The following is a 15,031-nucleotide window of genomic DNA, read 5'->3' on the forward strand; positions in this document are numbered from 1 at the left end:
ACAGACTTTCCTTTCACTGGCCACACTCTCATATGTAACTCTTCTTCCTCCTCCTTTTTGAACACGAGTTACAATTGTATTTTAGTCTATGAAAGTAAAACGGTCTAAAACCAAAGGTTTAAAAATATCTCCAGCTAGATAATCCTAACACATTTAAGACAAAAAGCTTAGATTGGAAACCATTCTAAGGTAATACAAAGTAATAATTTTATTTATGAAGATTTCGCTACTTTGTCAAACCAGAGCGGATTATACTCTACTGTCATGACTACCTCAGATTGTTGAGACAAACTGCAAAGCTGCTGGAAAAACATTAATAACCTAGTGCATAATGGCACTCCACAGCCAATGTTTCGGATGTGCGAATCTACCCTGAAGTGAGATTCCTCTTTCAGCAGACCAGACCAAACTAACTTTTTAGACTCTCTTAGGACGGCTTCTGCCTAAACAAGTGTAAAAGAAGGAAACACAGAATTTAGGAATTGTTTTTGTAGTGTGCTTAGATTTCACTTAACTCTCCTCACCTCCCTACGTCCCTAACATTGAGCCTTCTTAAATGTTCAATGAAAGGGACTTTTCAGTAGTAAATTCACAATCTGTGCTTAAATATTTTATAATTGGAACTGTCACAACTCTGCAAAGTGATGGGCTGTTACGGGTTGTAAATCTCAAGGTGAGCTACTTGGTTCTGCCCAGAAGAAAACAAGCAGGTATTCACGTATCCGTGACCACTGACTCTTGCATTTATTCCACAGACATTTATTGATCACTAAGGATGTGCTAAATTCTGGATAGATTCTGCAACAGTTATCGGACTGATTCATGGATAAGGGATGTGTTCTAAGGTCCCACTAGAGCATGTCAGTGAAGGTTAGGGTTTTCTTCTACTGTGTAGAAAGAGAACACTAATCAAATTCACTAGCTGTTCTAGAGTTCTCTCTCAATGATGAAACTTTTCCACATCTAAATTTACCATCCTGCTGGTAGAGGAAAAGGAAAAAAATGAGGCACCGCAGACTCAACTACTACCAAAGAGAGATGATGCTGAGTTACTAAGGGTCAAGGTTCTTGTTTCAAGTTTCTAATCTTGGGAGAGTAGGAAAAACCCACAGAAATAAGGCAGTACAGCTAGACCACTAGAAGTGTGATAAGTGTACAAAGGAGCATGTGATTATTTCTGCTGGATGTACTGGGGTCTAGAAAATGACTATTTCGTCAGGAGGAGCATTCTTTCTAGGACTGAGTAAGCAGAGGCACAGAAGGAGGGACTCCTGGGACACATTAGAATAACAAGTGGCCTGCTTCCTCTAAGAAAATAAATTCCGCTGTGGCTAGAAATAAAGTATTCGTTCACATAGTTCCTGGTATGGCTGCCCAGCCACAAAAATCAAATTTACGAAGGTCTAAACACAGTAGTTGAAAAAAAATTTTTTTGAAACTATGAAGTGGGAGTGGGAAGAAAGAATTCAGGGAGCAACGCTTACTTATGTCACTTTTGAGAGACTCAGTGATAAGTCAGCCTCATCTGAAGGGGCTAAAAAGAGCTAGTGAAACCATTTCATGTTGAAAATCTTGCACCTGACGCATTCTAAGCTAGGAGTCTGTGCTGTATCCAGAAGAAATTCCAGAAAATTCCTTCTTGCTCTTCTTGGCTTTCCTCAACTTTTGCATATCATGTGATGAGATTCCCTTTAGATGGTCACCAGATTATTGACCAAATTAGTAAAAGCCTGTAGGCCTCAAATTGTAAACAATTTTATCATGATGATGTAAGTGTTGGCTTGAATTCTGAATAAGTACGTCTGGCTAATCAGGAAGAATTAGAGAGAGACAACCAGCTGTGTACTTGTGGTTACAACTGATTAATAAATACATGGCTACACCCAGCTAGCCTCACAGAAGGGAAGCGTGGTGCCACCTCTCAGGCAACTGGCACAGGAGCAACACCCTCTCTAGCCAGGAGGACACCTCTGAACTGCTAGGGTTTGTCAATGGGAGTGCTGCCATTTTCTCAAAAGAAAGAGGTTAAGTGTGCTCCGCCTTCCTTCCCAATTTTTTCTGCTTAGGGACTTTCTTCTCTCCGTCACTCCACCCAAGCCCAAAGGGAGTGAGAGGCAGCAATAAAGTAAGCTTACATTTAACCAGAAAATGTAAGTGTGTGCTCTTTCCCTTTGGGCGCAATCAAAAGGCAAAAACCTGACAGGGCTGAAACCTGAGTGAGAGCCTCAGGCCGCCTCTAAGATACCACATCAGTGGCTTCCTATGGCTCAACACATCAAGTTCTTGACTTCTAGGACTAGTTTGTGAGGTCTGCCCTTGACAGCACGTAGACCCTAACTGGACAAGGGCGTTCTCTACTACAGTAAAAATGCATTATGCTCACTCTTGCAAGCATACCTTTATAATGCATTCCCTTTTTCTAGAATACACTTCCCTCTCATCTGAATCTACCCAGATATTCTTAATTCTTCATTTACTCAATATTTGTTAAGGACTGGTGCTAAACCCTAGGGATAAAAAGCTTAAGAAGGCATAGTACCTGCTCTAAAGGAGCAAAGAGTCCACTTCTAGGCTTCAAATCTTGTGCCAACTTCAATCAATAGTTAATGGTAGCTTATGCTGAAGATTTTGCAATCATATTCAGGATAAATAATGACTGTCAAGGTTGATTAGCAACGTCTGCCATCGGTGCAGCAGGAGTTAGTGATGGCATTCCTAGTCAGTACTCCTCGTCTCCACATTTCTCAGTATAGCAATGTGACCCCATAGAGGATGCTTCCATTCCTCTTAACTACTCACAGCAAAAGCACCACTTTATTCATTTATTCTGAGAATGTGGAGGAGGGGGTTGTGAAGGAGTCAAGAGCAAGAGAAGTAAAGGTCAGCTGGAGGCCATATATTTGCCATCTCTGAGTCTAGCTTAATTTCTACTCCCTTAAAAAAAGTTTTCCCCTACAATCCCCAGTCCTCAATAGCACACTCTTCTGCAGCTTATGATTTAGTACTAGATTATATTGCATAACATTGTTTGTTAAGTTTGTCATGCATGTTCGTCTTCCTCCCAAAACTAAAATATAAATCCACTGAGAGTATAGGCCAAGTATGCACTTTCTATAATGCAAAGAACTAAGTACAAATAAAATGCTCAAAAATCTCACAAAAAACCTTATTCAATTGACATGGGAATAGAAGCATAAACCTACCACCAACTTTTCTCAGTCTCTTCAACACTTTCAGACATGGCATCTTTGTGTTCTTGGGATCATCTTCCTAATATCACAGAGTCAGATTACACTGGAAATAAGTGAGGGCTTTAAAGTCCTAACACTGAGAGGAAAGCTTGTCCTGGATCCCAGAGGGGAATTTTATGGCTGCAGGAAAAGTTGCTGTGAGCTTTGAGTACCAGTGCTGGATCACACTTCGAGAGCTAGCATCTCACCAGGTTACTCAGAGTGTGGCACTAAAAGCTGGTAAAGGTGAACAGTTGCAAGTCACTCTTTTTGGCAAGTGGCTTTATGGCTTAACCATATTTTTTTTTCTACTGTTAATAAATTACAGAAAAAAAAACTTGCTGTGAAAACTAAAATACATTCACTTCAATTTCCTAGATCTTTAGAAGGTAAGGACAAACATGAATTCTAGTTCAGCAAAACTAAACATGATTAAGCCAATGAGGATGAATTTTAAAAGTCCAACTTAATAGATATTAGCATGCATAGACTAAATAGTTTTGCACTTCTAACATACATTTAACACTTTATTAAGCACTGTATATGAACTTTATAAACCCTCTGGGTGCCTGTAATTTAGTCGGTCAATGAAAGAAATGCATATGATCCCACTAACAAATAATGCAGGAGAGTGTGACTAGTGTTATACCCAGGTTAATACCAAGCCATTGCTAGTAAATGAATTTATATTTAGAATTTAGTGGAGAGCCATGTTAATGCTTAAATCCCAAACCATTACAGCGGCTCATATTTGTCATGCACTAACAGATCAATTTCAGAATCACTGCTATTTTTTAAACCACTGAGAAGAGAAATTCTTGAAGCTGTCCCCAGATCAAAATATGTCTAGAAATACCCATTTCTGATGAATGTAGACCCAATAAATGATATTTTTAGCAACCATAATTTCTACAGCTGTGGGCTGAGACTCATGGGTAACCTGTTTTCCAGTTCAAAGCAAAGGAGAAGTTTAAAATTGGAATCTTCTAATACATCTTGATCAATCAAGATGACATAGTCCAAGTATATTCAATACATTGTCCTCTGATATATCATAATTGGATTTGCTGATAAAATTTCCTTGTCCCTGGTCTTTTCCTGTGTAACAAAGGAATTATTCAAGTAATTCAGGCAAATCCTTCCCACTCCTGTATCACTCCAGTAACATTTTAAATAACCAAGATGAATCAGACAAAATCAAGTTTTTTTAAAGCATAATTATTCAGATAATTATCTCAACCCTCCATTTCACTTTGCCTATGAGGATAAGGCCTTAAAAGCCCTTCTAGCCAGAAACATCACTAAGAAAATATGTGCAAGACCCAAGAAGTCACAGATTTTCACCCCAAGGCTCCCTAGCAGTCTAATGTAGATGAATACTTAACTTATGAAACTAGTAATCTGGAGGTTATTCATTTAGTTTAGTTTTAGAAGTCTATTTTCCTGTTTTAAAAGTATTCATATTAAGATTTAAGATGAAGTGAATTCCTTCTGTGTATTTATGATGATCTGATTTACACACAAGTTCTTAAGAACTGTATGGGTTAAAATAGAACATTACTTTGAATAGCTGTTTATTCCACAATTTCTGCTAAAACACTTCCTGCTTGAATTATCTATATAGCTCAAAAGGAAGCTGGACTAGGGTTAAACCCTGACAGCCACCCCATCCCTACTGATTCCTAAAAAGATTCCCAATTCTCCCCCTTACAGTGTGCTGAAAGAGAAAACAGTGCCATATAAAATTACCCTCTTAGGTACTCTTCTGCATCTCCATAATCAAGAATCACTGTGAACAACTTGCAAATTTACATTCCAAAACCCAGTGGCACAGCTATCAATAGGACCGCATTCCTCCTCAACCTTTGTCTTTTTCTTTAAAACAGGAAAACCTTATGTTAATGGAGAGATTATTCAAAGAGTCTCCTTGTAAGCCCATGAATGCCACTTCACAGACTACAGAAAGCAGAGCTCTATGAACGGTACAATGGAGTCAACTCATCTTTTTTAAAAGCTCAGCGTCAGCCTTAGAGAGAACTTAAATTGTTCCAATTCCTAAGTCTTTGTTAAAACATGAGTCCAATGCACAAACACACTCAGAGGCAAGTTTACCCAGAGGGTAGGCATGTTGACAATCAGGACTTAACCTTGACATTGGATTCTAAAATTTATTTATTCAAACTATTCAATAAGACCATCTGCACGTTCTTAAGTATTTTCCTCTCACTGACTTATCTAAAGCAAATGCCTTTAAAATAAAACACCTAAGCAAATACCAGACTCATATAAAATATAATCTTAGAAATTAAAATATAGCAAAAAGCCAAATATAAATTAAAGGATCTCTGTAGACTCACAATATCTTGCTAATTGTGTTAAAAGCGGTGGGGGCGGGAGGGGCAACTGGAGAAAGGAATGCTTACTAAAAAACTTAAAAAGTTGGGGAATGAGTTATTGAAAAGAATATTCTGTTCAATCAAGATATGGCAAACTACTCAAAATTAAAATTTTTAACAGTATTCCTGAGTTGCACAACCCCAGGGTCACTCTAAGATTCATGAGTGAATCTCTAAATTATTGCTGTGAAACACCATTTTAGGACATATAAAATGTCTAGATATTGATTCACTCTGTTTCAAATTCTGGAGTCTACCAATTAATTTCTTTTACTGGAATGAGCTGATTATAAATTTGTATTTGGAATAAGCCCTTTACTAAACAGGCTGAAGGCACTGAAATTAGATCCTCTTTAGTTTTTTAAATTATGTAAATGGAATAACATGTTTAACAGAAAGGGCATGTTTATATATCTTCTAGAGGTGGCCAGGTGTTAAATCTACTGCTTCCCCAGCACTAGTTTTTATTGTATGTGGGCTAAGGCTTTAAGTAAGCCAGTTACAGATCAGCAAAGTAATTTTATTTTTAATCAAGGAAAGAAAATAACTTCATTTCATCAGAAAGAAAACAGAGGAGGCACAACAAAACACCTCTGATCATAGTTTTTCAAAAACAAATTGAAACATTTTTTTATATTAATATGTGCAAAGACTTTTAAGAGCTCAGACCTCCCGGAATAAGGGAATTGCTAGAAAGTTACTTGGAATCACCCACAGACAATAACTGTCGGTGGTTTCATTTCAGGCAATGGACTTGTGCCAAAAGGGACTGACATCTTGATGAAAGGATCACCAAAAAGTTGTAAGAATTTTTCCATGAGTAAAAATCCTTCCAAGAGCAACAAATTGTGATTTCTCATTCTGCCACCATACATAAACGGCAACTGTAAAAAATTAACATGTAATGATAATTTGAATTTGCTCTTCTGCATTCAAATTGTTCCAACTTTCATCATTCTCAGCTTTGGCAGATATGCTTGTTTTCCGCAAAGCTTGTTCCACTCACTACTACAGAAACATGGTATTTACTCTCTGAGCTTGATCTAAAGAGCTAGTTTTGGCAGGGTCTGTGGTCAAATTTGTGTCCAACCAAACTGGTCACCTGACATACTACAACATACATGGACCTTCATGATCTATGTATGTTATAGTATGACACAGAGAGTAAGGTTCTGGGATGCAGAGCTAGAAGGCAAGGTGACGTGGCCCATCTCAAGAAAAGATAATTAAATAAAAATGCCTTGTAGCACTTTATTTTGTTACCATCCTGGTACTCTATATGACAATGGCTAATTAGGAATTTAAAACGAAGTTAGGAACCATTTATACAAAACTCATGGATCAGTTTAATTTTTTGTTCATCCCATTTGTTCTTCTACCACAAGTTCCTCAGTTTGATTATTATGAAATTCTGAACAACAGCTATTTTATTTGGTGCTTCATAACCCACCTGTTGAAATGACAGGTGAGGAATACACAAAAAAGAAAGAGTCTACTTGTTAATAGGATTCAAACTGAACTCATTTAATTGCTTCTGATTCATTTTTCTACTTGGAAGCTTATACTTGGGTTGTTCTCAAAGAAAATATCAAGTATATCAGATTCAATTGATTCATTAAATTCCACCCTCGTTTAAAAAAAGGAAAAACTAAAACTAAATTTGGAAATTACACATTCTAAGTGACAAAGAGGTGTTTTAAAGAGTATAAACATCTGCAGTAGGACATGCTGTACTTATCTGAAAAGTTTCATGACATTTCTATTTTTTTAGTTCAACTTTTTTCCAAAGAGGAAATTTTTTCATAGAAGATTAATATACTCAGCTGTATTTAATGTGTATTTCATCTATTCTTTATTTAATCAGGCATCAAACACTAAACTGCTTTTTCTGTAGATCATAATGTCTGTCAGAAATAGTTACATTTTCATTTAGAGGAAAACATGCGTGGCTTCTAAAACTGAGCAGATGTCTCTCATAAACGAAGGTTATAAACCAACAAAAAATAATGCTAATTATAACGGAGATACAACTGACAGTGTATTACTATAAAAGTCCATGTTCTTCATATACTGTTCTTAAGGATAGCAGATACTATAGCAATTTGATTAGCTGGACACAGACCCCTACTTTTTGGGTAAGTTCTGGCTATCACTAATACAAGACCCACTGCTTTGCTGAGCCCTACTGCTGTCACCCTTTCCATGCAAGCCACAACACATCACTCTTCTTAAAGAACAGAATGGTTTCTGTTGTTTGAGTTAAATAAATCTTCACTTCTGAAAAAGGAATTTCAGTGTTCTATTCAAAATGATTGGAAAAATCAAAAGATCTAATTCACCACATCCAATTCATATAAATTACTATACTGCAAAGCTCCCACATGCTGGAGATAGAACCATTTAAAGGTCACATGGTGTAGGAACAATGAAGGTTTGAGGTGAGACGAAGGTGGGTCGTTGATATTCATACGAATAAAGACTTTTAAGAAGCTACTGAGAATCTCCTCTGATGACCAATTCTTACCATTTTGAGAATCATAACAGTCTTGGCCTTGTACCCTCCCTTCTTCAGTCCAGGGAGACCAACCTGCAAAATATGTTTAAATACAGTAGACAAATTGCCTCACCACAGGTCAGCAAATGAAAAATGCCTGCTTAGAGGTTACAGATAAATAACCATTTTCTGTGGTTAAGTTACATGCAAATTATTGTTACTACTGGGGCTTCTGAAAGAGCTTTGCAAGAGGTCTATATGGTTAAACGGGGGGACAAAGGAATCGTTGGTACCTGGCTTCGCAGAGTCCTGGGCTATTCTTAGCAATCGGTTCATTTTTAAATTGCAGTTCAAAAGGTTTAGCAACTTAAAAGTGGAACCAAGGGATAAAAATAGATTGTTTTCTGGCTGCTCTTTGTTCCCAGACATACTACTGGCAGTATATTTGCAATCAAGACAGCAGAATAGGAATCAGCCTTCCACCCGTGTAGTGTAATGCCTCAGAGTGGATATTTTTGGAAATGGCACTGCATTACATAACCTTCCGTGTTAAAAAAAAAAAAAAAAAAAAACTACACTGGGGGGGGGGGGAGTCAGGAATATACACCATTATGTCCTTCTCCCTAAACCAAATCAACATTAATGTGCATGCTGCAGTGATTTTCCCCCTCAACCTTTAAGTCAACAGAACACAGTTCTTTTGTTAAGACAAAAATTAAGATGAATGGAGAAACTAAAAGTTCTCTAAAAGGGTATCATAAGCTCTTAGAGTTTTCCTGTAATGTTATCATATATACATATAAGTGCAAATCATATTATCATCATCAAGCAAAAAGCATTTATTTTTAAGCCCTCCCTTCCTCCCACAAAGTTCAACTGCTTTATAAGAAAAGGTAGAAAAAAAGTGTTGCAAGATCAAATGCCCGAAAAGACCCTTGGCGGCAGCAGCAGCGTAGAAAGAGTAATAAATAGTGTGAGGATGAAGGACACAAATTCATTTGATAAAGGGGGGGGGGCGCATGCCCAAAAGTGCATTTAATGCAAAGAAACAAAACAGTTCCTAACAATGCTTTACGAGCACGAAGAACAAAAATTAACCGCACCAACAGGCAGAAAACCCCACCCCTTCTCCCAAAGAATTCTCCCTCTTAACTTGTACATTAAAAAAAAAAAAGCAGCCCAAGTTAAATTCCAGCTTTAATGCAGCAGGACCAAAATGCCAGAATCTCTCCAAGGTACACGCTTCAGCTCTTTACAATTTTGAGGGAAGAAGCATGAACTCTGCAGGGTTGCAGGGTCCATCCAGCTAAGAGCAAAAGCAAGGAATCAACACAAAAGAGAAAGCAGCGCTCCCGGCCGGGGATGGGAATGGCATATACTTACAGACAAAAGCCCCGCTCCCTGCTCACTCTCTCCTCTCTACACCTGAAACACAAATGTGGATGAAAAAGGGCATCATGCAAGAAAGACAGCTGGGGGGAGGGGAAGAGAGGGGAGGGGAGGGGGAGGGGAAAGGGGTGGAGGAAGAGGAGGGAGGAGGGGGAAGGGGAAACAAAACCTAAACCGGCTTCACTTAAGTGCAGCCTTGGAAAAAGGAGGGGAAGGTCTCCCTGCCTCGCGCTCTCTCTTCAACTGTGTGTGTGAGTGTGTGTGTGTATCTCTCTTTCTCTAAGAGAGTGTCTCTGAGTCAGTGTCTGTCTGTCTCTCTCTTTCTCCTGCTGCCGCTGCTGCTAGTGTGCTAGTGAACAATGAGCTAATTCTGATGGGACTGGCACGGCGCCAGCGCCCCAGCCTTGCTGCCACTGTGCTGCCGCGGCGGGGCCAGACTGCTTACTCGGCAGGAATCGGTGACTCGGGGCCCCGTCGGCGAGCGGCCAAAGCGCGCGCCCCGGCACCCCGCACCCCTGGCGCCCTGAGCCTCCCCCACTGAGCCCGCCGGGCCCCTGGGGGACAAAAGGGCCCGCAGATGGGCGCGCCGCCCGGGCCCCGCCCCCGAGCCCAGCGCGCGCACACCGGCCCGGCCTCTCCCGGCCCTGGCGGGCTCTCCGCCTCGACGTGCGATTGCTTTTCAGACAAATAAGGAGGCGGAGTAGGCGGTTTGGGGGCGCGCCAACCGTGAAGGCGGCCAGGGCGCTCCACAGCCCGGCGGCCAGCCAGGGCCGCGGGCAGAGGCGGCGCGGCCCGTACTGTAATAATAAACCTGCGGCAGAGGGCATCTGAGGGAAAGAGGACGGCGATGGGCCGCAGCCGCCTTCCCTTTTATGCGCCTGTCCCGAGCGAAGCAAAAATGGTGCCTGCGGCGGCGGCCGCACAGAGGCACACAAAGAGCCGGCGCCGCACGCGTGTGCGCACGGCCCCGGGTGGGCCCGGCCGCCCCGCCGAGTACGCGCGCCCCGCGCCCACCCGGAGGAAGCCCGGGGCAGAGCACCCCCAAGGCCGGGCCTGGAGGCCTGTGGCTGCGCGCACGCACACAGACACACACATGGACACGCGCGTGCACAGACTGCATGGGCTGCGACCTGGTGTGATCACCCCAAGACATATTCCCCTGGTAATCTCTTCTTTCCCCCCCGCTCTTTATCCCACTGAAATTGTACTTTTTAAAATTGGGGATTGCTTTTTTTTTTTTAAAGTGCTTTGCATTTCTAATTTAAGAAAAAAAACCCCTCATCTTTCACATTTAAAATCTATCTTTTCATAGTAATGTAATAGCTCAAAATTTTGCTACAAACTCAAACAAACTGGTTTGTTGCCAACAAAATGAGAATCATTTTATAGTACATGTCAGATGTTAGGGAGGAAGATTATTTTCTAATTAAATTGCTTTGCCAAGAAAAAAGTATACAAAGGATCATAATGTCTTCTAAATTTACCATCCACATTTTACTTCTAATCATTAAAGCAATATTTTCTATAACAGTCAAAGGAAAGGGGGAAAGAGAATTTACAAAAACATTTATAGAATGCCTTATTTTTTAATTTTAGTATTTTGGGGGCACAGAAATAGCACACCTTAAAAGTAATATTTTACATTCTTAATTCTAAAGAGTAATATTTTACATTCTTAATTCTAAAGAGTAAATTCTCTATAAGCTTATCGCTAGGACTATAGATCCTCTTTTCACACTATAAAAGCCACTGCAGCAGCAAATACTTATTAGATTGCCAGTGGGTGTTATGTTTAAGGGACACGCAAGGAGCTTCCTTGAATTAATCTAAAATATTACAGTTATTTTCCTGCAAAAAAAAAAAAAAAGACTTGACTTTGGAGCCATTGCTAGGAACAAAGGGAAAAAATAACTCAAACTTCCCCGATGTCTTCAGGGTCAGAGTTTACCTTCCAGGAAAATGATGGAAGGAAGGTCTGAGTAGTAAGTGGAGCAATGGGAGAGGGCAGAAGCCTGGGGTCTGCTTCTTCACTCTGAAGCTCTAGCAAGCTGGTCAAGGGCACCTGAACATTGAGGTCTTAGTCATTCACCTCAGTCAGGCTTGAAAAGAAACCTAAGAGGACACTGACACAAAAATCTATCCCAGGAAGATGCTTCTATAATAAAACACACACAAAAGTTGCTTCTATAATAAAACACACACACACACACATGCGCACACACACATTTTAGTGTTTATGTATAACTTACCAAAGATATCTTTTCAAAACACAGGGGAATTTGGAATTTGTTATATGCTAATTTTTCTTCATGTAGCCACAGAGAGGTGACATCAGTAATTTTAAGAAACAAGAATACTGGGTCAGAATCATAGTCTACTGTGTTCCAAAAAAAGGTCACCAATCCAACTATCCAAGAAACATTCTTGAGTCTTTCTGGGTATAGAAGACTACGCTAACCACTAGTGACATAAAGGAACTCACACAGTGTCGCTTCACTCGGGAAATGTAATAATAGCTGTCTCACAGTGCTCCTGTCCATCATGCTCTGCCCCTTTCCCATCTATCCTGCAGGTTATATGAGATGTTCACTCTCTTAAAATCTTTCTAATCATGGTACCCACCGTTCCATTATAGAATAAAGACTGTATTTAGCCTTCCACTCAAAACTCGCCACAATGTGACCACAATTTAACTTTCCAGCTTTATTGTCCATCTCTTTCATCTCTTTCCCAATTGTGGAATATCAGTCCTTCGCTTCAGTCTAATTGATTATTTAAGGCATATATTCATCCCTAGACCATTAATAGTTAGGAAGCAAAGTCACAGAAATACTGTCTTAAACCAGGGTGTCTCAACTTCAGTACTATTGAGAGCTGGATGAATAATTCTCGGATGGAGCCAAGGGGCAGGGTGAGGTGAATATGGAGAGGAGAGGAGCTTTCCTGTTCATTGTAGGATGTTTAGCAGCATCTCTGGCCTCTAGCAGCTGGATGCCAGTAGTAATCCCCAGTTGTGACAACCGGTTATGTGTCCAGACATTGTCAAATGTCCCTTGGAGGAGCAAACTCACCCTTGATTGAGAACCACTGGCTTAAACAATCAGATTCATTCCTTGAGATGGGAAAGCGGTGGCCTTCTTTGAGCCATGTGAACTGTATGTGGGAAGGACAGAGACCCATACAAAACCAAGGTTTTCTTAGGAAAGAGGAAAAAGAACTCGGCAATTTCCTTATCTTCATGGAATTTATGGTCTGGGATGAGGGAGTGCAGAAACAATCAAAGCCAAAGTTATAGTGCAGTGTGGTAAGGACAATTGTAGAGCTCTGCAAAGGGTACAGTGTGAGCACCAAGGCATCTTTCTAAATCAAACCGGGGGTTCAAAGAAAGTTTCCTAAAGGAGGTGATGCTTAAACTAAATTTGTGAAGAATGAACAAAAATCAGAAAATTGAAAACGGGGGGAAAGACTTTGTAGGCAGGGGCAGGGACAAATCATGAGCTAAGAAATGTGATCGAAGACCCTTGAGTCAGAACCTGCCCCTTGTCTTCTGTTCCTGATATGTATACCAAAGAATAGTCCATCAGAGGATTCGGTCAAAAAGAAGATGCATTTTCGACGCAGAGTTTTTCTTCAAGCTTCTTTAGATATTTCATTCTCAAATGTATCTTCATACATCCAACTGCATCTCAAATATATATTCCCCCAATTTCATTTATTTTCAGTCTATATCACTGCTTGGGTCCCATGAGTCTGAGTTCTAGGTGAAAGGCTAAATATAAAATGATTAGAGCCAAATTTATGTGACCCTGGAGAAGGTATTTAACCTATGTGTCTGTTTCTTCATCTTTCAGTTGGGCTTTATACCGTAATACTAAGGTGCTGTATTATGTAAAATTGCATACAGTGTTTGGCATTTTCGTTGGTACATACATGGTACCAACAGGTATTATAGGTAGTTTATAGAATAAAACTTACATGATGTATCATGATCTGCCCCACCTCTCCTTCTAGCCTCATCTTTAATCCCTCTCTGGTCAGTCTGAATGATGTGTGACTTTTCAGTGAGTGATTGTTGCATGACTCTTGGGCCTTCTCACTTGCTATTCCTGTTGCCAGAATGCTTTTTTCCCCTTCTTCACAGTGTTAACTATCGTTCATTCTTCATAAATTTACTTTAAGCATCACTTCTTTTAGGAAACTTTCTTTGGATCCCTTGTCTGATTAGAAAGAAGTCTTGGAGCTCATCGTGCGCCTTGTCCAGAGTGCTGTGATTGTCCTTATCACATTGCACTGTAACTTTGGCTTTACTTTTCTGTTTCACCACTAGACTGTAAATTTCATGAAGAAACAGAGAGTAGTTGACATTACTGGTTACCTGCCTAACACTCATCTCTTTCTTCCTACTCTTTCTTGATGAAACCCTGATTTTGTCCTGGTCTCCATCCTTCCCCCATACAGCCCACAAGTCCCAGGGAAGGTGACCCCAAGAAATAGATACTAATTCTTTTAGCCAATTAGTGTATTGAATTGTTTGGATTTGCTAATGGGCTCAAGATGAGCATGTGACCTAAGTTCAACCAATCAGACTAAAGGAAAATAATTGTATTGCATGCTTGAGCTGAGAAACTGAATTTTATGCTTAAAGCAACACAGAACTATTGAAGAAATTTAATCTGAAAGTGATATGAACAAATTTTTTTCCTAGAAAGATTATTGTGAAAGCAATTCGAAAGATGTGTTTGAGTAGGGAGAAGGGGCAGAACTGAGGAAGTGGAGATGATTAAGAAGGAGACTTTCACAGTAATCCAGATGAGAATTATGAACAGCCCAAATTGTGGTGGAGGCCATGGGAAAGAAGAGGGAAGAGGTCAAGTTAAACCAGAGAGGTGGGATTGCAGGACTCATTAGGGCAGGGGGCCCCAACCTCTGGGCCATGGACCGGTACCAGGCCATGGACCGGTACCAGGCCATGGCCTGTTAGGAACTGGGCCGCACAGCAGGAGGTGAGTGGTGGGCCAGGGAGTGGACCTTCATTTGTATATGCAGCCGCTCCCCAGCACTAACATCACCACCTCAGCTCCACCTAAGATCATCGGGTGCATCGATTTACAACAAGTAAATTCTCAGGGGCACCGATCCCTGGTGCCAAAAAAGGTTGGAGACCGCTGCCCTAGAAGCTTGATAGAGGACCAGAGATTAGCTGGAGAAAAGAATCCAAGACGATTGCAAATTTTTGGCTTTGTGACCACTTGGATGCTGTTGGTCTTTCCTAAAACAGAAAAATATAGGAAGAATAGTGGATTCGTGAGGAAAAGGGGGTAATAATGAGTTCAATTTTATATGTGTTGAGTGTAGAACTCACATTTAATATTCCAACAGCAAGCCTTGGGTAATTTTATCAACATTTCTCCTTTCCTCATGCTTTCTTCCTGTGATAGGCTTAATTTTGTCTCTTCCAAAATTTATATGTTGAAGTCCTAACCCCCAGTACCTCCGAATGTGACTGTATTTGGAGGTAGGGT

The 15,031-nt window shown here is 40.4% G+C and overlaps 1 protein-coding gene across 6 annotated transcripts in view; it reads right to left on the minus strand.

Annotated features, from left to right (window-relative positions):
* NREP (neuronal regeneration related protein) overlaps positions 1-15,031 on the minus strand; it is a 319,682-nt gene that overhangs the window by 18,470 nt on the left and 286,181 nt on the right. Inside the window, exons 1-3 of one of the 6 annotated variants that reach the window (XM_011365161.2) lie at positions 9,955-10,070; positions 9,504-9,545; positions 8,151-8,213 (exon numbers count right to left, since the gene is read on the minus strand). The exons of 1 other annotated variant lie outside the window; for it this stretch is intronic. In XM_011365161.2, the coding sequence (XP_011363463.1) occupies positions 8,151-8,165 (15 nt within the window). In that variant the 5' untranslated portion in view covers positions 8,166-8,213; positions 9,504-9,545; positions 9,955-10,070. Of the gene's footprint in view, positions 1-8,150; positions 8,214-9,503; positions 9,546-9,678; positions 9,840-9,954; positions 10,071-15,031 lie in introns of those variants that run through there. 4 more of the 6 variants (XM_011365160.2, XM_011365163.2, XM_023533613.1 and 1 more) reach the window with 4 other exon arrangements.

This window comes from Pteropus vampyrus, unplaced genomic scaffold (assembly GCF_000151845.1).
Source record: "Pteropus vampyrus isolate Shadow unplaced genomic scaffold, Pvam_2.0 Scaffold106, whole genome shotgun sequence".
NCBI classification, from domain to species: Eukaryota; Metazoa; Chordata; class Mammalia; order Chiroptera; family Pteropodidae; genus Pteropus; species Pteropus vampyrus.